General features: G+C 42.1%; 2 protein-coding genes across 6 annotated transcripts in view; both read right to left on the bottom strand.

Annotated features, from left to right (window-relative positions):
- Positions 1 to 13,865, bottom strand: part of LOC102687511 (collagen alpha-1(XX) chain) — a 69,435-nt gene extending 55,570 nt beyond the window's left edge. For 2 of the 3 annotated variants that reach the window (XM_069179402.1, XM_069179404.1), the window contains exons 1-3: positions 13,702 to 13,865; positions 8,594 to 8,692; positions 2,405 to 2,509 (exon numbers count right to left, since the gene is read on the bottom strand). In XM_069179402.1, coding sequence (XP_069035503.1) covers positions 2,405 to 2,509; positions 8,594 to 8,669 — 181 coding nt within the window. In that variant the 5' untranslated portion in view covers positions 8,670 to 8,692; positions 13,702 to 13,865. The remainder of the gene's footprint in view (positions 1 to 2,404; positions 2,510 to 8,593; positions 8,693 to 13,701) is intronic. The other variant, XM_069179403.1, reaches the window with a different exon arrangement.
- Positions 13,866 to 14,772: 907 nt separating this feature from the next.
- On the bottom strand, positions 14,773 to 27,900 carry LOC102696535 (DEP domain-containing mTOR-interacting protein). Of its 3 annotated transcripts, none has more exons than XM_015364764.2 (9): positions 27,673 to 27,900; positions 25,956 to 26,134; positions 22,412 to 22,535; positions 20,957 to 21,135; positions 20,436 to 20,633; positions 19,740 to 19,880; positions 18,874 to 18,944; positions 17,260 to 17,364; positions 14,773 to 16,710 (listed from the first exon to the last, which is right to left on the bottom strand). In XM_015364764.2, exons 2-9 carry the CDS (start codon positions 25,990 to 25,992, stop codon positions 16,585 to 16,587), a joined length of 981 nt encoding a protein of 326 aa, XP_015220250.2. In that variant the 5' UTR covers positions 25,993 to 26,134; positions 27,673 to 27,900; the 3' UTR covers positions 14,773 to 16,584. The 3 variants fall into 3 exon arrangements, with proteins under 3 accessions (XP_015220250.2, XP_006639558.2, XP_069035681.1); XM_006639495.3 differs by lacking the exon at positions 27,673 to 27,900 and adding an exon at positions 27,329 to 27,488; XM_069179580.1 differs by lacking the exon at positions 27,673 to 27,900 and adding an exon at positions 27,329 to 27,488 and having other exon boundaries at positions 16,621 to 16,710; positions 17,260 to 17,357.
- Between the last annotated feature and the right edge of the window lie 53 nt (positions 27,901 to 27,953).

The following is a 27,953-nucleotide window of genomic DNA, read 5'->3' as shown; positions in this document are numbered from 1 at the left end:
AATAATTAAATACAGCATTGACTGACAAAATATTAGTGAAGAACTCCAAAACATCTATTATGCTGTCCCTTGGTAACTGACAAAAAAAGTCTACAGGTAGATGTATATGTCATGAATGACAAGCTGCTATTCATAATTAATTGATATCATAAGAAATTATAATGTACATTTCTAATTAAGTTATCTCTAATTACTATTTTGTTATTGAAGTGAAACATGTATGTATTGTACATATCCAGCACTACAAGGCTTAACTGCATTGTGGAAGGAATTAGAGTAAATCCTGGTTTGCCTTTACCCAAATGTATAGTAAGACAGAAGAAAGCTGACCAGCTTTAACAGCTGTAGTAATTTATTTCTTTCTACAAGGTGTTATGTGTCACATCTAAAGACAAGATCAACACTCACAGTGTGAATTCAACTTTCGTCACATATGAAAAGATGGAACACACATTCACAAACACATCATAAAACAGGACAAACATAAGAGCTGGGAAACCCTTGCAGTGTGGCTATGCTGCAGGGCAGACCCTGCTCATGTTGCTGTACTTACTGAGCTCAACAGAAACTGAATCTGCAAGACTGTACTCCCACAACAGTTATCAATAATTAAGTATATATATGTACTTAATTAGTTACTTCTGTTGTATAGTATTGCTGCTTAAGGGATGTTTTAAAGATCCAGTTTTTAAGATTAAGCCTGTTTTTGAAGTGGTTTGGAGGCCTGTGCTTTTCTTCCCTCTGTCTCCCTGGAAGGCTGGGCTCAGGCCTGCCCAGACAGGGCTGAGGTACTGGGAAACTGGCTGCGTGCCTATCAATCGTCATTCCCCCACAAGAGAGGCTGCTCGCTCACACCACCTGCGGGTCACAGAGCAGTCTGGAGCTGACTCAATGGGGAAAGAATTTCAGGAAACCTTGTCTGTCTCACTGGAGGTGAGGGGCAGGGGAATGGAATGGCTTCCAGTCGTAGCTCTTAGCAAAAAAAAAGAAACAAGTTAAAAAAATAAAACAAGTAAAACGCATGTTGTGCTATTTTTAATCAGCCCTGATCCAAGCTTCTCCGTTTGAACCCTACCCTTCTGTTTCGCCATGATTAATCCCTCCTGCCTCTACAAGAAGTGAGCTGTCTTTCCGCTGAGCCACTCTGTAACATCTAAATAATCCTGCAGTGCTGGATTTCCATCACCGTGGGGAAGAGCTAAGTCTCACGTCAGCTAAGTGTACAGTCCTTCTACCCACCACAGTAGTGATGGATCCCGAGATGCATCTGTAGGGCATATGAAACATCCTTCATGGTGTTCCCTCAGAGTGGGAAAGCGCACAGCACTTTAGACTGCAAGGGCAGGGAACTACTCTGGGGCACAGTTCCGCTTGCAGTGCAAGGTGGAATTAGAGAGGGTCACTGCATTTAACAACATAGAGGCCAGCTCTTCAAACTCAAACATTCATAGAGCGTTGAGCTTCCCAAGCTGGCAGTGCACAGGTAGCTGAAAGCTGCCCAGGGCAGGTTCTGGATTAGTCCTGGCTCTTTCTGCTCTCGGCGAGAGTGCTCCCTGTGACTTCACAGGCGTCCCGCTGTAGGCAGGGGCCAGATCTCTCGTCCAGGGCTGTACAGTCTGAGGAGTGTTTAAAGATAAAGAGCTCGAAGGTGGGCCAAGTCAGAGGAATGCACTCGCTGTCTATGGTGGCAGGGCGTGTAGCTAGGAATCGCGAGTGGAAACTGATGATCCAATATTTGAATATCTGATTATAAAATACCCTGATTTGATTTGAACATGCCCAAAATGCAGTGATGGTAGCATTAGTTGGTTTTTGAATTCTTTCTGAACAGCACTGGAGCAGTTCTTTATTCTGAGGTAAATGCATGTCAATGACAGGGTCCTGCTCTTCCTTGTGTTGACATGACTCATAGCTTGACGTAAGATGTATTTAAAGGATTTTCTTTTGTATGTGGTAGAAAATGACAACTGCAAGAAAATCAGAAAATAAAAGAAAAAATCCATATCTGTCCTTCCCCATTCGGCTTTTCCGTGTAAACTCTTTAAAGGGAAAGTTCAGTTCAGACCTGAACTATAGTGAATTGCAGTTCAAAACTATTAGGTTCTTGTATGAGCATGCTGCTAAATATCTCTGTAATGCCCCTTTGCCACAAGAAATTGGTCCAATCAATGTTCCTCCCTGTCTTCCCTGGTTTCTCAGAAAAGGGGAGTTGCTTTTATGGACAATTTCTGACACATTGTGCCCACTGCAGTGTCCAAAGACACACTAAACTCAAGGTTTACTTTGTATGATCTTTGATCACAGACAGCTCCTTTGGTCACTGGTCCTGGGTGAAGGGCACAAGTGAGCAGACCCTCTGGTGAAGCCTGGTGAAGTCTCTCCCTCCATCCACCTCTTCTCCTACCTGATAGTGGCTTCACTCGGACCCTGTAGCCCTGAACTGGTCCCTCCGCCTCCTTCCACTTCATCTGCAGGCGGTCTTCCGATAGCACAGTCAGCTTCAGCCTCCCTGGGAAAGAGCACACCAGACCTGAGCCACACATTTTGGACAGCCAGGAATAAAAAATTACTACCCCTCCATCCTTTACTGTGTGAGCTCTAGCCTTCCCATTATGTACTAAACTGCATGTACTTCAAAATATAATGTAAGAAAATGTACACACAGCTTGTAGATACAGTACAGTTTTCTGGCGTTATTACTACAGTTTTAGCTCTATTTAGATTTAAACAAAGTATAGGACCTAACACAATATGTATTATTGGTCAGCATGATAAAATCCCTTTCCTTCTCTTCTGCCTCAGCAGAGAACAGGAATCAGAGTACTGAGTGTCCCACAACAGTTAAAGCGTGGGTTCTGCAATGAATGAGCTAGACTGTGCATCAGAAATACACCAGGTCCAGTTCAGGACCCTGACCAACCAGAAGACAGATGGACAGGGAGATGGGCAGTTGGTATAATACAATGCTGCATTCACAAAGGCAGAAGCAGGTGAAGGGCAATTGAGGCAGGCGGTGTAGCTGGACAGTGGCGGTCTTGACAAATGTATGGTCTTGACTATGCACCACTGTATGTGTGCTTCTGTGCGCCAGGCGGACAGCGGTGGAGCTCTGAGTGCAGCATGGAGAAGGGTAATTAACAACAGGCAGCGGGAGAGCCTCCCCTATCTGCAGAGCAGACACTGCCTTGTACCACCTGCCTCGCCTCCCTGTGCCCCATGTCAGACAGGCATACATCATGAGGAGTACACATGCCCAGGTAACCCAGCTATGTCAGGGCAGCTGCGCTACAATGCCCCCCAGATATGAAGGATGAAGGATACTGGGTGACCCAGTGCCGTGCTGACGCAGAGTGAGAGGACACATGGAAAAGAGAGAACCCCATCTTGAAAGACACCCACTTCAATATTATAGAAAACAACAAATGTATGTTGGAATACATTCGCAAAATGCAATGCCAAATTACACATAAAAGAAAAAGTATTTAAATTATTATCACTTCAGATATTCTGTGTATATTTCAGGCACACATTCAAATATGTTAAAATATGTGTGCAATACATGACAATAGTAATAGTGACACAGTGATACAATTTTAGGATAACACATCACCATCTCTCATATTGGATTTAATCCCAGCCATTACTGTCACATTAACTGTTAACTGCACCTGCAAATTCACTTAGTGAAATACATTAAGGATATTGCCTGGATAGTATGGAAAGTTACTAATGTTTATCAAATAGAATTGTTATTTAGATTACATACTGTAGAGCACCATACTCAAAGATCCTCTTTAACGATTCATCAAGATTCATTCATTCTTGCCATATCATCACGTCATGTCATTTATCAAACCTCTTTATACCGTACGGTGTCGCGGGAAGCCGGAGCCTACCCACAAGGCAGGGTACACCCTAGACAGGGCGCCAGTCCATCACTAGGACGTAATACAGCCCTGCTTGTCAAAGGTAAGCAGTCATTGCTGCCGTCAAGGCGCAGATCTGTGGGAGTGAGAGGCCGTGTTCCATGTGAGGTCAAAGTGGAAAGATGGCGTAAGCGAGAGATCTGCATTTCAGTTCAAAGAGCCGAAGGAGCAAGTAAGTCGGCAAAAATAGATAAAAAATCAAAGCCCTCTGAGGCTTTTTTTGTGAAATCCTTGGGGCAAAGTCTTGGAAGCAGAAAGTTCCACTGTTCTACCCAGGAAAAAAAAGTCAATCCCATCGTTGTTTGCAGCTCATTTGCAATATTTCCAGTTGTTGCTCCCTGTGCCCAAGAGCAACAATCTCCCCCTTTCACGTACAGCTCTTGTGGCCTAGTGATCATCAACAGCAGCCATCCAGCTGGGTGCCTTGTCAAGGTCATGTTTTGTTCTGCTGTAAATTAATAATCATGAAGAAGTCCGCACAGGAAATATATTTGTGGAAAGGTTAGGGAGAAGTAAGATGCAGTGGCAAACTGACCGAAGCAGACAGAGGGAGTATGAATGAACTGTTGTGTCTTGTCCATTTGTGAGACATCAGTAGCTTCAGCCTTCATTTTTCCTGGAACCATTACACAGTGCTGAGTGTGTGTTAATAGCACACTGGCAGCAAATGAAAGGAAACGGCTTCTTTAATTGTGTCTTTGTCTGAAAGGGTAACAATAATTCCATTTCAAACCCAGGCATGACTAGAATCCTCATATATCAAACTTACAGGGATTCGGATGTTTTAAGGCAAAAGGCATCAATAAATAAGAAAAATGTCCAAATTTTCCTTTATATAAATCATCTTAATCAATGCTTCATACAATATATATATTTTACATTTATACTGAAACCTTCCAAATTATCATGAGCACCAATACAGCTGCTAAACACTTATTTACATGTGAGAAGGTTCTGTATGTAGCAATCAAATAATATTACTCCAAGAGCACCACAAAAGCAAAAAATGTGCAGTGTATTTTTCCACCTCTGTGATAAACACACTTTGACTCTGCCAATCTTCATTTCCACATTTCCTTCATCCCAAGGACAAACTGATCTTTGCATGCCTCCCAGGAGTAAACTGCAATTGATATGAACGCAACTTTGTTTTCAAAGATATTAGTAACCAAATGTCTGTGAAAAATATGAACTGAAATTTCAACAGCTCAAGCCTCAAACTACGTGAAGTGAATCAAAGCTTGGAAAAGGTCTGATTTCAACATCTATGATTGGACAATAAACCAAAGCAATTTAAGTTCATTAAACAGAATCTGGTCATATTTGAAAGAGTATGGATGCAAATCCAACTGACCCAGCTAAATTACAATAAACACTTGCTCTCATAACATCATAGAAATCACTGAAATAATCATAGGATGGACATTACGGGTGTCCTGAGCGACCTATATTCACTATTATATTTTATACAGTTTTTGTCAGCTTGCTTGATTGTCCTCACTTCATTTTCACTTTCTTCGACTGAGGTGAGGGGGATGTTATGTTATCGGGAAGGCGATCACCATACTCATGGTATTTTTAGTAGATCTGGTTGACCCAAAAGCACTACACAATAACGTTCAATGCTTTTTGTCTCGATATTGTGGTTGTTTTTACAGTGTCAGTTATTGCGATGGAAAAGAATCAGTCATAAGACTGTCAAAGTGCCTTAAGCCAGCAATTCTGAAAATACCGAGTAAGCATTCCATGGAAGGCATCCAAATGTACTCCCCCATCTTTGGCAGAACAGCATCTGCAAACGCCACAGTATTTTCTATCTCCTGCCTCAGACAATGTGAAATTACTGGACGTCCTATGTGAGAGAAAACAGTATTTCTCCACCTGTTGCTCTTCTGCAGATGAAAGTGAGGCCCCTGCTGTGCTCTTACGTTCACCACAGATATAAGTATTTCCCTTAAACAATGATAGAGTGTTCTGATTGATAGCACCAGACCTTATACAGTAGTTTAGACTGCAAACATTGGTACGACTACTGTATATAGACTCCACACAGACCGATGCCCGACTGTATCTAAACCCTGGTCCCTGAGCTGTAAGACAGCAGTGCTAGCACACACTCTACCATGTCAATGAAAATATCAAATCAAGTCATAACCTAAATAGCATGCTTCCCTGTTTCTGGGGTGCAATTATAAATGTATTTCAACTGTAGTACAACAAAATTGCACCAAAGCAAAGTCACAAACCTTGATTTGCAATAGCATAAATACCGTATGTAAACCCATCAAAATAATTAAAACATTGTCTCAAGAAACGTCTTTATGTAGACATTTTTTTCCATTAGACAGATATGTTGCACATTTATTATGACAGTAGCTCAAGTCTTAATGCAGGAGGATTGATTTGGAGCACTGCCAGACACATTTTAATAAAATACTCTGAAACGGAAAAAATCATTTGCATTCGTAAGGCGAGTTCCTATCAATGTACAATGAAAGCACATAGGAACAATTAACCTCTCGTGGGAGGAAAAACAAAACAGCAAAGTTAAATAAGAGCAACTCAAACCTTCTGTGTGCAGATAAGCTACAGTTTGAGATCTTTTTATATAAAAGTTGTGTAATTGTACACACTGACCATGTCTGCACTTGATTTTTTAAAACAATAACATTTTTGGTGTTTCACACCAAACTGTGTAAACTTGTGCTGTCCTGACCTGGCCTCCCAGGCAGGTTTAGGCTGATTGGAGTCTGGCATCCTTTCTTTTAAAATGAAGGTAAAAAATTCAACTGAAGACAAAATCTCTACTCTTGTGGTCATAATCATAAACTGTTTTCCTCCACAAATTCCTCCACAAAGGATTGTTCTGCAAAAGGAAAAGACATTTGGCAGCCTGAAAAAAGCACAGGTGGAGATTCTCCCATGCAGCTGACACTTTCAGGCCTGTGATACCGTAATACTGTGTTGGGTTTTTTTTTCTATAGGCGAAATGTCTATAGAAAAGAGACATTTCTCAGAGATCTCAATGTTTCTGTATTACACCAGTCACTTACAATTGTTTACTTATGACAAGCTCAGACATGGAAACTATGTGGAAGTGCCTGTAAAACAGGAGACAGGAGACAATTCTTTACACAAAGGGTTGTGGGAGTCTGGCACAGACTATCCAGCCAAATTGTTAAAGCTACACCCTGGCCTCTTTCAAAAAGTGACTGGATGAGATCTCCGGATCAATTAGTTACTTCCAAACGTGCTGAGTGGCCTCCTCTTGTTAGAAACTCTTATTATGTTCTTATCTTATAATACTTTCATGTCATTTATTTGTGTGTATTTTCATATTCCTTGTTACTTTTTCTCAAACAAAAGACTAAAGCTTTCTAAATTTATAACTTAATTACATAACTTACATAACTATATAGAGAACCTTTATGTTGATTCAAAACTTATGAATTCTTCAAATTCCTTTCATTCTGGCGTGCAAAACACTCTGGGTTTTGGTATGGGAGACTTCTCAGTAGCTTAATCAAGCCCTTAATTGAATTTATAACTGTCTGAGATCTTTTTTGCTGATATCAGCTCTTAGAAACAGCAAGAGATTTCTAGTTATCTTCAAAACAACTTACTGTAGAAACTTTATAAAACCAGACATATATTTTAGTTGCAATTAAGCCCATAATTCTTTGAGTTTTATTTAAAATCAAGCAACTGAGCATTTTGCAAAAGTACATTTATTTCTTGCATGAAGTCTTCTGATTTGTTAAAGTAACACAAGACACTGCTGTAACTTTCTTTGCTGTGACAAAGTTCTGTAAGGAATTTGTAAGACATAGGGTAAAAATTAAAATTAGCATCAGGAATCACACATCAGCATCAGGCTGTGCAATTTCAGACCACAGACCACTTGAATATCTTAATCAGGAAATATATCCAGCTGTATTTGGTGCAGCTCAAATGGTCATACCGTACAGTACTTCAGTAGCAGACGCACGTTTCTGTGCTCATTCATCACACCGTTATAACAATAGTTTATTGACTTTTCTGGCACTTTTCATCCAAAGGATTTCACATATAGAATGTCACCCTCATCATAGAGTACACCTCTGAGGTGAAGGACCCACCTGATGAACCTGGTGAGCACTTCTGCGCCAGTGACCCCACTTCACTGTATGTCCAAGGAAGCAGTGAGAAATCATTCCACTAATCTAGAGCGAAATGTAGGCAGGCCAGATTGAGCACATCCAGTGTGGAATGCCAATACATGAGGGTTAATGCTCTTACTCTTACAACCAGTGCCATGAAATCTTTTTTAGTTAAGACCTTGGTTGGACGTCTCATCCAAAGGACGGGGGCTTATAACCGAGGCGCTACTCTTCACTGTATGTGGGTTTTCATCAGTGGAGGGTGGAGGCAAATACCTGAGTTTCTCTATGCAGTCTCACATATATAGCTGTAAAACTATCACTTCACACTAAGGAAAGGTATATCAAATATTAATATATTATATAGAGAGAATATAAATAGTTCATTTTAATTGTTGCTAAAAACATGTATTTTATATTTTTACCTTCGAGTGTGATTGTCTCCCTGCCCACCCTGCAGTGTGCTCACACAGGCCCTTGTCGGCGAGGGCATAGCTCATGAGACAGGATGAGCTGCTGCTGACGTACCTTGGCACTGAATTGTCATGGCGAGGAACACAACTATGGTGAAGCAAGTGATCAGGAAGAAGCTGCTGGCTGCCATTGGGAAGGTGCACTCCGGTAGGCCTGTGAGGGGAAAAGCAGAAAATCAGGACTGGCACATAGCTCATATTTTACTCCACTTTGCTCAAAGATCACATTTTAATTCAGCTCATGCAAGGGACTGGCATCCTGTCCAAGATGTATCCTGCCTTGCGCCTGTTGTCTTCAGAGATAGGCTCCCCCAGGCCCCTGTACTAGATAGAGTGGTTAGAACATAGATGTATGGAATTGGCTATAAACCCATTTCACATTTGCAGGACACCTTGGAAGGGTTTTTAGATCATGGCAAAATTCCCCACTTAAATTGCCCCCTTGGGCATGAATAATGTATTTTGAATGGATTTGAAACAAGCTCTGTGTGTTGCATCTTAAAAATGGCAAGCACTGGTGAGTTAGTGCCAGAAAGGAAGGCCAGCCGGCGAAAGATATCCACTTTGTACTCTGAAATAAAGAGGCCGAGACAGATGCTTCACAATAACGATAAGACCTTCCAGCATACTGTGTTTTTAAGAGAACAAATCATACAAACCCCAGTTCGGAACACATACATTTACGCATTGTCAGAATTTTTACTTTTATTTTTATGTTTACTTTGGGATTTTTGCTCTTTTTTCTCTCTAGGATGTCAAGGTGGATAGCACTGCAGCCTCCCACCTCCAGGAGCCTGGGTTCGATTGTTGTATTATCTTCCCTTTAATTTCCTTCCACTTGTTAGGAAGCATTGTAGCTATACTGCAGCTCGTTTACACTTACTGTAGTTTCTCTAAGGGGAAACCCCTGAGAAATTTCAAGCAGCTGAAAAATCTGGTACTTTAAGCTAATGGGCCGGGAGCTGTTCGATACCTCAAACTCTATAGCAGGCACTATAAAAACGCAGAAGGAATGCTCCTAATACTTGTAATTAGTAGAGGCATTAAACTTAATTACAAGCTGTATAGGGGGTGATTCTACAACACCTGTTTGTAGTCATTGTGTTATGGGTTCACAACAAGGTGCAACAAGATGGAACATGAGCTCAGAGACAGACATCCTCACCTTTAACAAGAGACATTTCTCGTAAGGGTCCTGTTTCCAAACCTTCTCAACAGTTCGCCAAAATCAGGCTCACGAGTGGACAAACTAAGTAGAAATCTTTTGTAAATGAATCTTTCACACCTACACTGGCTAACCAAAATAATAGCTTTGGCAAATTTAAAGCCCACAGGGTCTAGGGAACATTGTGATCTATACCTGAGCAGCAGGTATAGGTACTGTAGGTAGACAGCGTATCACGTTTATAGAAGTTACCATCAACAGTCTACAATAACATTCATAAGGCAGCTGGTACATTAGCATTCATATTGATCCAACACATGCTATGATCTTAACTTTGACAAATTGTAAGTATTATTAATAGTTTTGTACATTTAGTGTCCTTTTGAGCAATTGTCACAAACAGTTATTAATGTTATTTAAGTACCTCTTGGTGAAGGTGATGTGCATTGTACAAAATACTTTAAAGAAGGTGTGACCAGATTATTTTAGGTAAGATTTGATAGTATACTGTAGATCCGGGCAGTTTGGAAGTCAGACAGATAGTCTGAGCTTTGACTATGCAGAATTAATGCTCTATGGGCAATAAGATGAATTACCTGCAGTCTGCTCTTTTAAACAGGTTTTTATTCATTTTAAAAGTGCTTTCTATTAAAGTCAGGACATGCTCATGCTGATAAGACAAAACCCTTGTAACTGTACTCTGACTGCTGTTCCGGTGTGACTGTCCACTTGTACTGTAGCACGTAAAAAAGGATTGGTGGTGTTTTTAAAAGGACTTCAGTCCAAAGTTTCTTTATTTCCAGACACATTATTTCAGGAGACCTTGACAGTGAAGGGTTCTGAAAATTACAGTACATATCATATAAAAGGGGAGGTCTTTTGTTATCCTGCCTTTAAGAGCTATTTATCCTTAATTAGACATTGAATTATTATTATTGTCGGAAGTTGAAAACCTCAGAAATCCCCTTGCACAATCCATGCTGGAATGTTTCCATCACCCTGGGGACCCTGAGCCTGAATTAATCCAGCAGTGTCTGAAATCCAAGATAGGAGCTTGTGATACATGCAGATAAATGCTCAACGTGCAAAGTGATTTTAAACACAGTTCAGAAGAAATATTAGAATAACCCTAAAGACTGAAAGCACAAATGTGTGGTAAAACTGAAGCTCGGTGAGAATTCACTTCTGATCATCTGAAGGTGGATCTTAAATCCAGGTCAGCATGGCAACACAACGCAAAAAGTGTGATATCTGCATCAGTTCCCACTTCTGCGATAGGATCCTTTATGACATTTACCAAATATTATAAAGGTTTTGTAATCAATAATATAATTATTATTTACACATTTTATTGAAAATTAATTATCAACAATTAACGATTGATTCGATCATTATAATTTTTAATTCATTACTTTCTCTGAGAAATACAATGAGGATTATCTTTGCTGACAGACAGCAGTAAAACAACTTACTTGCTTATGCTCTGTCTGCAGGAGGTAAATACTGCTGGTTCTTAAGTGATGGCAGAGACAGGACCAGAAGCCACACAGGATGTTAATGTGATTTCTGTCACTAGATCCAGGGCTGACTGCAGTTTTGCAGACAAATGTGTGATCATATTTATCACGTTCTGAAATATTGATCATATTTATCATGTTAGGATTATAAAACCCATGGAAACTGTCACTTGAATGTATAGATATTTACATTTTGATCAAAAGCGGACCAGTCTCCATCACCTCTACTGTACATATGACCCTAGCTCCATGGACAAGTCATATTATATCAGTGGTGTCATCAGATACAAATGTCATTTTTCTCTCAGATGCCCAGTGGTTTCCAAAATCACTGATTCTGCCGGCAGGGCTTGACAGGCAGCCCCCTCACCTGTGGTACAATAATCTACTCCTCTCTCAGCTGCACAGAGAAGGGAGGTGACTAGGAAAGAGCTTCGTGTCTGTGCTTGTCATCCCAAGAACCCAAGCAGCCCATGAGCAGGCAGCCAGGATCACAGTGAATTCCACTGACAGAGAGAGCACTATTGTGGTTCATTATCCCATTCCAAACAGATGTGTCACTGCTCCTCTAAAGGATGTGCCAAAGATATCATTAAGGCAAGTAACTGTTCCTTGAGGGGAAGAAATCTGTCTAATCTTGAGTGAAGAGATCCATAACTCCATGACCACAGTTTATCCACAATGACAGTCTTCTCCCTGAGGAGATGTAAAAGGCATGACGGAGTTTGGGCATTTAGCGAGTAGCAAGGACATCGACACTGGGCACTTTGAAATAGTGGATCAGCAATGGTACGAACAATAGGACCTCCAGTGGGATCAACTGAAAAGGTGGAGTTATCATCACACCTGCCTATGCAATACATAAAACACTGAAGGCTGAATGAGAACAGTGATTCTACAATGTCATTCTGAGATTCTGCTGATGATTCAGGCGTCCACTTTGGTTACATGAGATCTCAAGCTGTAGTGTTGGCGAATCTAGTCACCACTTAATAACTTTCCCTGTAATATACAGTACATGCAAGTGCATTGTTGTGGACATCAGCAATTAATGAATCACTGCCGAGAGACATCAGTGTAGCATCACATCTTCTCTGGGTTACTTTGGAAATGTTATTGAGAGCCAATGAAGATGTTTTAGAATGGGAGTCAGAGAGCCAATGCAAACTGCAACGCAATTAAACTTTTTTTTTCTCACTGGGTTGCCATGGATTCATTACCAGACACCAAAAAATGTTACTTGAGAATTATTTACTACGCAGCATTTTGAAAGCACTCGGGATAAAGGCTGTCTTGGTTATCTCTTATGTAAGATGAGGTTTATTTTTAATTGAGCACAAAAGAAGATTCTAAAATCCATGCCATTGAAATGTTTCTTTTCTAATTTCAACAGATGTTGATGTTGAAATGAACACATGCAATGATATAGCAATGAAATTCATTGACTTATCTGGATCTGATCGGTTGAAAAGCAAACGACCATTTTATTTACAAGTATGTCCAATTCTGGTTTGTCTTCATCTTTTTTTGTTGTTGTTGCTCTTAATTCAAAGCCAGAAAGAAACATTTTTTAATTAAAAGTTGGTCACTGCATACTTCCGTATACTAAAAAAAGAAAGCATTTTTTGATGTGGTACCCATTATATCATTGTTTTTTTGCAAATGGTGAATATCTGTTTTTGTACGGTGTTTAAAACCATGTTTAGAAGTAACCTTAAAAACTACTTCCATCATTACTTTTATTAGTAATACTAATAATAATGCAGCTTAAATTATCAAAAAGTAGTTGAAATTGTTGGTCGTTTTCATAATATTTACCATTGTACTAGATTTAAAAAAAATGAGACCACGTACAAAAACCACAGAAATACAGAACAGTGATGTTATTTTCTATATACAGTTCAGTAGTTGGCCGAATATATTGTACAGAAAATCCGTTTTTGCCCATAGACATACTGCAGATTCACAGAGCCTACATGGTACTCTATTTTAATAACGAATGTAAATATAAAAATGACGACAATTTATTTAAAAAAAAGTATTTTAAAAGAAAAGGAAAAGTTGGAGGTGCGCTGTTTACCAAGGGCGTATGTCCAAAAACCATGACGACCCGAAGTACGGTGCAGTTACCTAACCCACAACTCCCAAGTTCCTACCTGTGGAAATTAATCGGAGGGTGAGGACTCAAAATCTCACCAACTATTACTCATCTTAAACTATACACGCTATGCAAAGAAGAAAGCTTTCGCTGGCATGAAAACGTATTAAAAGCAAACCAACTTTGTTCCTTTTTCTAGCTGATATCGGTAGTTTTTGTTTTTCTGTACATTCACTGGAGCTGCAGTACATGATCTCTGTTCTGAAATGACCGTGTATTCTTTAGAAGCTACTTTTTCTTCTTCGGAATCATGCTGGAAAAGGGCACAAAAAAGAAACAAAAAAAAAACAACTCCACAGTAAAATTAAGTAAAGTCCACCAACCTGAAGGTGAGCGTCTCTTTTTAGTGTATTTCCTTCACTGGGGTACCATCAGTGCATTGCAACGCTGTCATGATACAACGCCTGCGACGCTTCGCAGCGAGCGAGTTTCTATCGGTGTGTATAAACTTGATATTCGACACCCTACTGTACAGGCAGTAACGTGGGCGAAGGAAGAAAGACGCATATTCTTAAATTCGCACATGGGCGGAGTATTTTTGGGAGGACTTTATATTCTCCCAAGCAAAATGTGTCAATTTGCGAGCATCAATAACTGCCAGCAACGTGTTTTTTTCTGGTCTTTTCTACAATTTATCTGTGATTGTCTACTTCCCTTAGAAGGCTGACCCTTTATCTGGCCTGTGATTATAAAATTCACGCAAAACGCCTGTAGGCGATTATCGCCGTATGTCTGAGTGCTCCATGCCCTGAAGACAAGTTTACTGTTTTATGCGCAATGAAACCCTCATGCAGATTTTTGCCGTGACACCGTGAAGACACAGGTAGTTTCAGGTAGTTTTAGCTTTTATTATCGTTTTAGCTTTATTATAGTTTAATTATGGGAAGCATTTAACTTCTAGCGATTTTGAAATCTATTGTTGACAAGGTTTCTAACAAGTATGCTATTTCATGATAACGGGAAACAACTTGCTTGTCTTTTGGTATATTTCTCCAGGATACGTTTTATTAAGCAATATTAGCACTTATATTACTAATACTTATCATTATTTATATATTTAATAATGCATTATTACAATTATTTTGAAATGGTCATGACGGCACTCTAACAATGGAGCCTTTAAGCGATACATTTGTGGTTCATAGTCCTTAGAAAGGAAATGTAATGAAGGGGCTCATAAGTAAGCAATTTAGGACTTAGTCCCAGTTTGCCCTTTCAAGGTTGATGAGTTTTTCTTGTTACAGGGGTTAATTCATTCTATGTAAGTTAAAATAAGTAGCTGTCAGCAGACGCAAAGCAACAGTTTCACTTGTTAATGTGTCAGAACCGATGCATTTTTGTACATTTGTGAAAACCAGTAACACCAATATGCAAAGATAACACTTGACCTGGAATGTGTCTGAAGGCAAATTTTAATAGACTTCATTTTGTGAAAATGTTACAGCTCAACCTGAATTCTCCATACATTGTACGATTGGATATTTATTTCTATCAGGATCATCTCACGAGATCAACATCTGGTTTTCAGAAGCATCCCAAAAACAGAAGGGATTCAATCACTGTTTAGAATCACAGATCATAAATCGCGTTAGATAAAACGCTGTGTATACAATTTCATTACAGAAATAAGATTAGAGGCGATTATGTAATAATCTTATGTGAAGTTTAACTGTGTATCTTAAATGAGCTTAATCTCTGATCATATCATGAGAATCTGATTGCAGAGGGGCTATTTCTTGTACTGAAATTATGCTTCCTGTTTTCCAGCCTGAGGCAGTTCATCACTCCCTAAATCGAGAACAGTTTAAGGAAGAGATAAAAAGCTGCAGTAAATCAGTCTTATATCTGTACCCACATGCCGATCACTTGAGAACAGTGTAACACGACTTCACAATGTGATCAGAGACAGAAGCTATGACATCATTCTCAGGTTAGATCATTCAGCCCTCGTACCACAGGAAGCTGCTGTGTGTGTCTCTCATTTGGGCTGTACGGATCGGGTACTGGTAGCGTGTCTGCGATTCATCTCTTGAGTCTCTTGCACACAGAACCCTCAACAAATCATCCACATTGCCATATTGTCAGATAGTTTTTTTTACCGAACAAGGTGATTTATCTGTGTTTTTCCCGGATATAATAAACTTCAAAAGATTTGTCCAACCTATCCCTGGGGCGGAGCGGTGGCTCTGTGGCTAAGGATCTGCGCCTGTGGCTGGAAGGTTGCTGGTTCATATCCTGCAGCTGGCAGAGGAATCCTACTCCTCTGTGCCCTTAACCCTAACTGCTCCAGGGGTGCCGTATAAATGGCTGACCCTGTGTTCTGACCCCAAGCTTCTCACTCCCTGCCCATGTGTCTCATGGAGAGTAAGTTGGGGTATGCAAAAAGACAAATTCCTACTACAAGAAATTGTATATGGCCAATAAGGTGATCTTATCTTTATTCTTTGAATATGACAGACCAATAAAAGCATGCTAGTTTGTACTCTCCAGAGCTTCATCCTTATAAAGGCATGGGAGAAAACTGCCGAGTTGGTAACAAGAGCTGTAAAAGAATATATTTTCACACAAAAAACATCTTGTAAAGGCATCGGCGTGGACCACAGGACGTGCTCTAAGGAGATCACCACTTCGAAGCTCATGAGTGCTATTAGGGATGAGTTCATTTGCCCAACAGCGACCCCATGTGGCTGATTCAGGATCTACTGTCGCCTCAGTTTCACTCCTTGCACTTTTTTAATAAGGAGAAGAGCCTGGTAGAGCACGTTTTGCAGGATCTGTATAGATATTATATCTCTCCTGTTCTGCCGTGAGAGTAGTGGCTCAAGCTGATAAACGATTCACAATTCCAAACTGGGGAACATAAAAAAAGAAACTACTAATAACCCCCAGGTTCAAATTAAGCATTTTGTGATTATTTCGAAACTGTGTGGTATAAAATCGAAAATCAATCGGAGATTCCTGATTTATATTTAAAGAGTGTGAAAATGTCACAGAGGCCCGTGCAGTTCCTACTAACAATCAGATCATGAGTTCATTAATTCTTGAAAATTTCGCTTGAACGTCCAGCTCCCTTAGGGATTTGAAGAGGTAGCAGCCAGAGTCAGAAGACAACACTCTCTTGATGAAATGGCCAGTATACTGTATATACAGTCCACCTGGTGCACACAGGCTTCATCACGGAGTCACCACCTGTCTAAAGTGCTGCTTCACTCCAGAGATTCCATCACTTCTACAACCAAGATGCGAGGGCCAGTCATGATGAGCCTACTGAGGGTCTTGTAATCCAGGTCGAGGACACACACTCCATTGACCTGGAACACAAACTGCCCAGCCTGGGGATCAGATATAGAAACACAATACACTGGTTAAGGCACACAGGATCATATGAAAAAGTTATAAAACAGAGCCCATTCTGCCCTCCCTGCCTTTCTTACCCGGTCTTTGCTCAGTTTTATGATAAAGCACCTGCAGGATTATAATAGTGACAATTCAAACAGCCTTACACGTACTGTAGACTCTAGTAACCGAAGGTTGTGCAGAGAAGATTGCGAAGAGTATGAGCTGTATTGTTGCATTGTCTACCTGGATTCAACTGTAAGTTCTCTACACCAGCAAGTGTAGAGAAAAATATCCCCAGATTATTGTGAGCAGGGCATTTTAAAACACAAGAGACTGGCTCCTAGCTGGTTATTGCAGTTACCAATTTAGCATTGTCTGCTTCCTCTTTGCCAAGGAATTAAAACATTTCAGCACCAGTGTTGATCAGGAACAAGTATGAGTTAGAGTGGATTCGGCTCTGCCTGTTTCACAGTCAGGTGTTTTTGGGACTTCCCCCCAGATATTCCCCTGGCACCCCAAAATTCTGGATGGGGAAGGATTACCTTTATCCCTGCAGCAGCTGCAGGACTTCCAGGGTCCACAGCCTGGACGTGACAGGGACTCTCCCCTCGGACCACAAAGCCCCAGCCGACTGCGTCTCCTACAATCTTCAAAGACACGCACCTCTCTGAGCAAGAGTGCAATCTGTTTCTGGGCGCCAAACTGGTGGACACTGAACTGAGCTGCTGAAGACACAGCTGACCTCCTGTACACTGAATAACTATTCTCCATGTCGAGATACAACCACACTGTTACACATCATTGCCAGAAATCAGAAGACAAGCAAGGTCCAGTGCTTGACCGAGTGGATTCTGCTGATTGAGGTGCTGCTGTAAGTGGTACTGATGGGCCAGCAAGCAGCACTCTGCCCCCTGGTCCTCAGGCAAATGCCAGACCAATGCCTGCATGTGGTGACAAAAGTCACTGGGTCAGAGGATTTGCCAATTAACTTTTTGAAGTTTGGGCTGCCTGTCACTTGTTGACAGCTACCGTGGAGCAACACTTTGTTAAACAAGGGGAAGACAAACTGGACAGATGGTGTTTGCTAACTGGCCTGGCAACTACACAGCTACAGCACAGATTTTCTGAAGCCAGACGCTTAGTGCACAGCAGTTACAATGACTTAGTTGTGAAAGCAGAAACAAAAAGGAAGAGAGTGGCTCTCAGCTGGTCCCTGAATTATTAGAAATTGGTTGCAACCAAAATAGGTGACAAAGGAGACTAAGGCAGGACAGACACCTGGTTCAGCGCTGCTCAAGTGAATTTAAGAGCTTTTCAATGTGGCTTCTTTAAGATGTGAGACCCAATGAAACTGAAGAAAACCAAAACTGCTATTTCGTTACCAGCAGTCTTTCCAGGGCTTGAATGATCCTATTTACATTCTGGGTGTTAATCCTAGGATGCCACACGTTTATTAGAATGAAATGTGTTCATGGCTCCTGCTGCATTAAAGAATGTTTTATCACCTTTCAAACTACCTTGTTGCTAAGCAACGGCAGGTGAAGATTGGTTTTGCAGAAAGTGTTCTGAATGGTGCTTTGACAGCTTCATGAACAATATATAAATCAGGCAAAACACGATTCGACAGGACCTTTTAAACGCAGAGCCCACTGAACACCTTGCCTGAATAATTACATCGTTCAAGATGACATGTAGATGGGTAAAAAGTACCTACTCAGCCCAATATATACAGGTAATGTTCTGTTCCCAGAAACAGTCATGTACACTGTACCCAACATCAGAATCCTAAAATGGCAGGCATACAGTGAAACTGTACATAATAAATGTCTTGTGGTATGCAGTAAGATGAAATGTGAAAGAACATTTAAGCACAGATAGGTCATCCACAGAAAAAACTAGGTCTTTTCTGCTGGAGAGGATGTTCCAATTAGAACAGTATATAACCATAATGTTAATAATAATAATAATAATAATAATAATAATAATAATAATAATAATCATCATCATCTCAGGTTAGCTGTTACCCGGTAATGAGGAGCACAGGGATTATACTCCCAGGTGTAGACATTTTCAGAAACCAAAAGTATATATACAGTACAGTACTTGGAAAGCATTTCAAATAGAAGGCATTACTGTCAATATCTCACACTACTCACTGTGATACTCTTCCTCATGTAAGGAGCTCCAGCGTCCATTAACTCCTCTATTGTTACCTTTTTCTTCAGCACTAGAAAGAGAAAGTTTTCTTACTACTGAGAGAATTTCCTAAGTAACCAATGCATATAAGAAATACTTATTTTAGTTACAAGTATATACTGTACTGCAGGTCTTGTATGGGATGAAAAGAAAAACATATTTCAGGTTTTTCTTCCGTCTGACAAGTCATCATCCTGATCATTGTTGTTTCCACATCTGTAGTATAAAGTTAATCTAAACCTGAGGTGTTCGTGATTGATCTAGGCTGTCAGAAACCAGTTCCGTGTCACCAGTCTGTATTTTATCCAATTCAATGGGTATCCACCTATTTTCTAACCACTTTACCCAGTGCAGGGTCGTGGAGGTGCCGGAGCCTGTCCCAGTAAGCAATAAGTACAAGACAGGATAGAACCTGGACCTGACACCAGTCTATTACAGAGCACCCACAGTCAGAAAGACAGACACGCACACACTCACACCAGGAGCCAATTAACCTACCAGCCTGTCTTTGGACTATGGCAGGAAACCAGAGCACCCAGAGGAAACCCCTCACAAACCTGGGGAGAACATGCAGACTCCACACAGATAGCACCCCAGGAATTAAACCCAGGGCCTCAGCACTGAGAGGCAGCAATGCTAAACACTGTGCCATCATGCCTCCCAGGTTCATCCATTATGACACTAAAAGAATCTACAATGTCTTCTCAAGTAGCAGTGCTGTTTCACAAAGAAAACACCAAACAGCGGATGGTACGTTATCTGTAGAGAAGAGAAACAAGAATCTAGTAACCATCAAACTCGTAATAAGAGAGTAATCAGTGCTGACCTGATTTAGGATTGCACTTCACCGGAGCTGCGTTGTTGAAGCTGGGAGGGATGGAAAAGTAGCCACCTGCTCCTCCTGACAGTGAGGTCGTGCTGCTTCTCCGCACTGCTGACACCAGTTTGATCTCCTTATTGGGCTGAACTGTGTGGAGGAACAGAGACACACTCTTCAGCACCCATTTCCCTTGGGAGAGTGGAATAGTTACACAGTTAGTGGCTTAGTTCCTATAAATGAAGGCAATACACACTCAAACTCACAATCCCCTCATGTTATTCTTTCACTTACAGATCCCATGTCTGTAATGCCCCAAGAACCTGTCATGTTCACACGAGGAATATAGTATACAGCACACAGTCACTGCATGATGGCTTTTTTGGTCTATGACAGCTCCTAAGCACCACCTGCAATGGTACGATAAGGGTCGGTGCCCACTTGTGTTAAACGCAGAAAGAGATCCTCCACAGGCCTATGGTACAGTATACTGTCATGGCTTCTCTGTGCACAGCTTTCACAATGCAACTTTTTTAGCCCTTATAAGCTGTGCATGTTAAGGAGGAGGCCCATGATGCCCAGGTAGGTACAGTGCTTATAGAAGGCCTACACCCCCTTTCAAAAGTAACACATTTTGTGGCCTAATAGCCTGTGAGTCTTCGGGCAGCCCAAATGAAGTGGGCGTGAGCAGGCGGACGCGCTGACCTGACAGGAAGCTGGTGTTGCCCTCCTCGGGGGCAGTCTTGCGGAGGGTGAAGGGGCTGTCCGAAGCCTCCTCCTGCCCCAGCGGCGCCCCCCGGCTCTCGCTCTCGCTCAGCAGCTCCGCCAGGCGGCGGCGGCGGCGGAAGTTGATGCAGAACTGGTACAGCAGGCCGCTGTCAAAGAAGTGGTGCCTGAGGGCCACTGTAGGGAAACAGGGGGCAGCGCAGAACTGACTCCCAGGCCTCAGGAAGAAAGGGACTTGGCGCAGGCCGGAACTGCACTGTTTCTTTCGGATCGTTCATTTTGGGATCGCTACACTGCCGTTGGCTGATCAAGGGAGACAAACTGAAGAGATGCCTCTTGTTTTTTGAGCCCGGTCCCAGACAAATCTCACAGGACACATGAATGAGAATGACTAAGACCTGACAGACTGCTTTAGGACGGATAACAAACAAGTCTTTGCCTTTTGAAACGGGCCTCGTCTTCTGCCACCCTGCTGCTCTGGCCCTGGGCTGCCAGCTTACCGTGCTGAACGATGCCGTGGTCCAGCAGGGTGCGGCACAGATCCACACCCTCCCTCCTGTTGGGGATCTCTCCGCTGTGCAGCAGCCAGTCGATCATCTCAAAGCCAGGAAAGGCCCTCTGATACTTCACCCCTTTCTCCTCGTGCTCCTTCATGATGGAGTCCTTGCCTGCGACCAGGCTGGTGGGATTAGACACACCACAGGTAAAGCATCTCAGGGCACTTTGTGCTCCATAGAAGGCCGAACTTCCAATTTGCTGGAGGTTACAGTATTTCCAGACGTATGCAATGAAAGTCAAGCTCAAAAAACCATAGGCTTGAAAAGCAGAAAGCTCAAATATGTTTCACAGAAATATAATTTGGGAGGAATGGGCTCTGTTTTGGAACAACACACACTTTGTAAGCTGCCCTTGGAAGTCTTAAATATTTACTCATGAGCCCTGGAAATTCTGAGGCACTTCAGCTGTTCAGAATCTCCTCTCCACCTGTTCAGCTCCATTAATCGTAAGCACAAGAGTGCGAATTCCTGAGGTGAACACACAAGGTGTTTTTCAACACCTCCCTGGCCTCTTAAAGTATGTCTCTTAAAGCAGGAGAAAATGAAATCTATATTTTTAACAAAAAAAATCAGTTGTCTATGATTAGGTCTAAGCTAGAGTTTATTGGAAGTTTGAATTTTTTTTCCACTGAAGCAAAAGGTTTCAAAATCAATTTCACTGATCTGGGAACAAATATATAGCAGCTTATTTCTCAGTGGATCCTCTGACATAGGCCTCTCCCCACACACACACACAACTTGAAGGAATCAAGAACCGAACACATTCACAGGTTCATGAGGAATAATGACACCCAATCAGAAAACATGTTAAGAATATTTATTGATTAAATTAGGCATAAAGAGTTTTGGCTTAACCCACATGACAGGAAAGTTAGGACCACCATGCGGACTGATTTTAGCCAAGGGGCAGCTGCGAAAGCAGAGTAGATGAACATGAGGAAGAGTGGGGCAGACTGTGATTTTTATAACATTTTCAGAAGTAATATCATAGATGGAGGCACCACAAAAGGGGGCTATTTTGGGCTATTTTGATGGATAGTTCCTCCCAATTTTGTGTTACCATGAAAACATGCAACTTCACATAAGGTGCCTAGTATGGAACTGAGCCCAGGACCCCAGAGCAGTGAATCAGCAACATCAACCACCATGTCACTAGGCTAACCATTGATATCCCACATCCCTTATTAAAAATCCCAATTTATTCAAGTCGGCTGCTTGGCTTTCCCGCCCAATACAATACACAGCTCTTGTTTCACTGGGTAGCGTCTGTGTCTCTTGTTCATCCCAGCCAGGAAAGCATCCCCAGGTCATACTGAACAACGGTGGGTAGCTGTGAGCGGACATGGAGATCAAAGGCAGCTGTGCAGAAATTCCAAAGAAGTGTAAATGGACTTTTACCGCTCGTAAAGGCTCTGTCCTCTCATGAACACCTTCACCTCCGTGTTGAAAGGAGAGGTCCCGTCATCTTTGCGAAAGCGGTACAACAGCTTAGCATCCTTGTATTCAGAATGCCTGTCACACACTGTGTGGAGAAGAGGACAAAAACACCGTCAGAGGACAGACAGGGCCCTGCGATCATAGAAATCCACTATGTGGGGGAGAGCAGCAATTAGTGCACCAGCCAGAGAAAAAGATCAGTCAAGGGAGCTTTTTTAGAGCCTCCTTATAACTAAATACACACTGAGAATGAACAAAACACTGTGAAGAAGTGGCTTTAAGTGATGCCAGTTCTTATAAAAAAATCTAATTGCAGTTTCCCTAAATCAACCAGAAAGATACGGAGCAGCGCATTCTTTTAAACTGTGGCAGCAGTTTCACTCCTGAGTGGGAGAAAAAAAAGCAAGTGTCTGAGGCCTGAACAGGCTGAATTAATTGCTTATTTTCCAGGTGTGGCTGAGCTGCAGATACTGGCCAAGCACGGTATCTTATTTATACTGCGCTGGGCCAAACAGCTCTTAGGGGGAGAATGTGCCTTGTGCAATGTGTGTTGTGCCAACACGAAGCGAGACTAAATAATAGAAAACAGAGAATGAAGCTTCGAATGTGCAAGAAAAAAAAAAGAATTTGTCACTAAACATGAGCTACTGTAGTTTTTAGTTAAGAAATGTCTTAATTAAATAAACAGATTTATTATGCATTAGCATCAAAATACAGTATATGCATAGCATATACAATAATTATTAAATGTGATATATTTTCATTTTCATAAGTCAGGACATCATTATACTACAGTATGACCGCATAAATATCATACAAGATGTATGAATATAAGGGGAGCTGAAAGTGTGGTAGTATGAGACAAGTAGATTGGATTTGTTTTATTGTGCTCTTATGCCCTGATTGTCTTTCTACGTGTTGTCCATGACCTTGTGCTGCATGAGTGCAGCAATGATACAAGTACATCTCCTCCAGAGCCTCCCCTCTCGTTCAGCCTCTCCTGAGGAAAAGCACTTGAAATACAACATTACGTCGCTGTTTAGCTGGGGTCCAGTGTGAAAAATAACATTAAAGATGAGATGTAATAGCTGCAGCTACTATATTATAAATTGCATTTGATGTCTTTTATCTATCTTCTATCTCCTTATTAGTAGTAGCAGTTAGTAGTAGCAGCAGTAGCGCAGTAGTATAATTATTGTTACTACCACTACTAGCTCAGAATGCACCTTTTTCCAAGTTTTACATTAAGTGTAAATGCAAAGGAAGCAAAAGACTAAAATACAGTACAGAATATATGTTTTACATTAAAGAGACGGACATTGATCAACCTGCTATTCATCATAAAGCAGGGCACAGCTGCTGTTTTGTCTACATGGTCAACCTAGCTTTTTGAATAATTAATTAATATTATAATGTAATAATTATGTTATTATTAAAATGTATAAGTTGATGTTTTAAATGTTAAAATCATGAATCATGTATTTTGGGGTTATTTCATATCTTATGTTTCCTGTCTGTAATAATTCTCATGACTACTTTGTCCTGCTCAGACAGTTAGATTCCCATAGCCCTGAGATTTTGACATCCAGATGTTCAGTCCAACCAGCACTTCATCTTTCACTCTAATATCTCGATAGCCTTACACAGCATTTAAAATTGTAACGGAACAGTTCTTTCCGGACCCTATGCGGACGACACAATCCGGGGAAAAGTGAGAAAAACTGGGGAGAAAAGTCATGCAGGAGACGGGAATGAGGACAGGGGGGCGTGTCCATGGTGCGCTGGTGCACGGGGGAGGTGTGGCCGAGGCAAACAATCCAAAGATAATCCAGACGGGGAATCCCAAAAACGGGCAAAGTCCAAAGCCAGGCGTTCCATCAGGAACAGGCGGGTTAAAACCAGGAACCGGGTCGGAACCGGCAGGGGGAACAGGAACAGAGACTTAAAAACATGACGGAACCAGACGCATCAGGACCCGGGCTCGCATGATATGGGAATCAGATGCAGAGCCCCGAACTGACCGAGTGTCTGGCTTTTAAGGGGGACAGGAAGGAAGCTGGAACAAGAGGCGGGTGCACAAAATTAGGTGAAAAGAGCCGGAGCGCCCTTAAGGAGGAGGGACTCCAATCGTGACAAAAATGTCCCACCACTCCCTGCTGGCTCTGGGAATTATTTAGGGGGCACCACTGAAACTCTTGGAAAACAAGTCAAGTAGGAATTGGGAAACCCTGAGGAGGAATAAGAGCCGAGACACACGCGTTTCACGCAGAGAACAAAGCGCAAGGATGTGAAGACACTTGCTCAAGACTGACACACAGCAGGTCAGCTGGCAAGCTGGGCCGCAGCTGAGAAGCTGAGGAACCACTGCGCCTTTCTTCCCGAGTATAACCCCTGTGCCTTAAAGGTGTCTGAGGGGAGGCTCACCTCACACACCTTTGAGCAACCCCAACATAGTGAACGAGGGTGCAACGCAGAAAGAACGCACCAATCTTGTGTGTCTGGAAAACTCCAGTCCGAGCTCTGATCTGGCCTTGAAACAAAGACAGGCAGAAAAAGAAAGCTGGTAAGAAAACACAGTTAGAAACTAGAGGAGGCTGTTTGGCCCAGTCGCTCATTTGATTGGTAGCGGCTCATTGATCCGAAGATCTCATTTGGCTGCTGCTTGGAAATGTAATACCAAACCCTTACACTTATATAGCTCTTTACTGGACTCTCCACTCAAAGTGCTTTAGAAGTAAAGGGAACTCTCCTCCACCACGACCAATGTGCAGCCCCCACCTGGATGATGCTACGACAGCCATAGTGCACCAGTACGCTCCCCACACACCGCCTATCACTGGGAGGGAGCGCAGAATCATGAAGCCAGTTCAGAGATGGGGAGGCCATGATTGGTCAAGGCCAGGAGGAGACTTGGCCAGGATACCAGGGAAACACCCCTACCCTTTTTGAGAAACACCCTGGGATTTTTAATGACCACAGAGAGTTAGGACCTCGGTTTTATGTCTCTCCCTAAGAATGGCGCCTTTTTACAGTACAGTGTCCCCGTCACTATACTGGGGCATTAGGACCCACACAGACTGCAGGGTGAGCACCCCCTACAGGCCTCCCTTACACCTCTTCCAGCAGCAGCCTTAGCTTTCCTATGAGGTCTCCCAACCAGGTACTGGCCAGGCTCACACCTACTGAGCTTCAGTGGGTAGCCAGTTGTGAGTTGCAGGGTGGTATAGGTGCTGGTTGAAATTTGCTTCAACAACGTGGCCGGGCAGTGTGCTTCACACACCCATCTTCGGGGTCTCGTGGGTGTCGGGTACGGACCCTTTGAAACGATGAAAGATTGACAAACGAGCCAAAACAAGTGAAACAAGAAAGCAATAAAGGACATGTCTGTAAGGCAACTGTCTGTGGTGAAAGGAGAATACAGTACTTTACGTCCTGTGATGTGGAAGCTTCACTGTGCAGTAAAAAGGCTGGACAGGCGCATGTTATTGCACTGAAAGCACTGTACCGTGGTGCACAATGTCATGGGCCATTAGATGCTGCATGAGGCGGACAGCTGTCTCCCGGTCAGGAGCTTCCTTGTGAGCTATGAGCCAGTCGATGGCTTCCTTGGCAACAAAGCAGTTGGGGTAGGTGCGCAGGTAGCACCGCCTGTCTTTGATAAGCTTGCCATCATGCAGCCGGAGCCTGGGACAGAGCAGAAGGAGAAAAGAAGAATAGTTGTGAAACAGGGGGGAATGTGGGATAATGTCTGACTGATGCTGCCAACACAGAATTCCTTCATTCCTTCAAACACCTTTACCACCTACGTACTGGATACACTATGAACATTGTTTCCCTCTCCTTCAGGTCCTTATTTTCTCACTAGACAAACATATATATATATATGAGAATTGTAAAAGATATAAGTGTGTGTAATGTTTAACACAGAAAAGAGACACCCAATGGGATATTTAAAAATCAAATGTCATTTTTAATTAAAGCCATTTATGCAACTGTCTATTTTGTCTACCAAACCATAAAACATATGCAATATTTTATCAGTTTAACAAATTTTAAACACATTTTTTTAATTAAAATGGGACACTGCTAGTTCAGGCGACATCACCGGCATAGAGCCACATGTTTCACAAATAGCATGCGTTGTTGTGCAGTAAAAGCAGTTTAGAAGCCTTGGGCACAGTTGGTTAGACTGTTAAAAGGCATGCAGGAGAGCAACGAGTGAATAAGTGAACAAGTGAACTGCAGAAGTATTCACAGAGCACATTTTCTGGCCGTATACTTTCGGCGAAACAGTGAATAGTCAGAACATAATATTTAATGCTTATTTCTGCTCTTAATTAAGCATGTCCCGGTCACAATATCGATGCTGTTGGACGTGTCTTAGCGCAATACTGAAAATGCGCAAGAGCTGTAGTTTGCGTCTAGTAGGGTCGCTGAGGGTAAAAATCTTTGATCTTTTACTGGAGATGTGCGCTTCAAAAGCAAGGTGGTGTTCTTACAGTAGGTACAGCTGCTCCCTTATGTTCGTATTACATGCGCAAAACCTTAATGATCACTACTTTCGCAAAGTTTGTTAGGAACAGACGGTGCCTTTAGGCAACAAGATATACTGTAGTACGAGCACACAACATTGTTGACAAAGAGTTCATTCCTAGGCTGTATCTACATAAGGTTTATTTAAAAAAACAGGGGTATCCCAACATGTATTCGCTACAATAATCAGAGAGCATAGCTCACAAAATCGGCAAAAACTTACATTCCTCATCAGGTAAAGTCTATAGCAATACTAGCTGACTGGTTTCCGTGTCTAAAACAATGGTTTTCTGTTAAATAATAAAGCGGCAATACTATGCAAGGGGAAAGATCATTTATTTTTACCTGAGCTGCTCTCCGGCTATCATCACCTCGGCTTTATATTGCCTTTCTGCAGCTTTTTTCTTCACATAATTCCCGACGTTCTCCATTTGCCCTCGTTAACTCTTGAAGGACAACCCCTTTAAAAGCCGGACTGAAGGGCAGCTTTATTTAGTAAACACTACAGCACGCTCCCTGGTCCTCCAGCTCAGTCACCTGTTCTGGCGTCTTCAGAATATAAACAAAAAACCCACAGTGTATATCAATCAGGGTGTAGCTTATGGTTTTAGTACGTTCATGTGTAATACTTCACTCCTGAAAACCTGTCTCCCTCCCCGTATCCGACAGCGGCACCAAGCCTCTCTTACCGGCTCTCAATCGCGCTGGCTCCGGACCCGGTTGCCGAATCTCAACGAACTCGCTGCGGTGGTTCTTTGGGTCAGTGTGCGCTACTGTTGCAACGCAATTCACGACCCGTGCTCTGCTCGGAACTGGTGGTTTCCATACCAAGCGCCTTGAAAGGGGTTATTACAGCACAGTGATGCGCCTGATGCGCGGAACACAGCGTGCTGTCCTGTCTTGGACCACTTTTAATCGTCCCTATCCGAGCCTCTCAAATCGCTCCGCGAATTAAGGTGGTTGAACCACG

Source organism: Lepisosteus oculatus, chromosome 16, assembly GCF_040954835.1.
Source record: "Lepisosteus oculatus isolate fLepOcu1 chromosome 16, fLepOcu1.hap2, whole genome shotgun sequence".
In the NCBI taxonomy this organism is placed as follows: Eukaryota; Metazoa; Chordata; class Actinopteri; order Semionotiformes; family Lepisosteidae; genus Lepisosteus; species Lepisosteus oculatus.
This window is presented reverse-complemented; position numbering and strand designations above follow the sequence as displayed.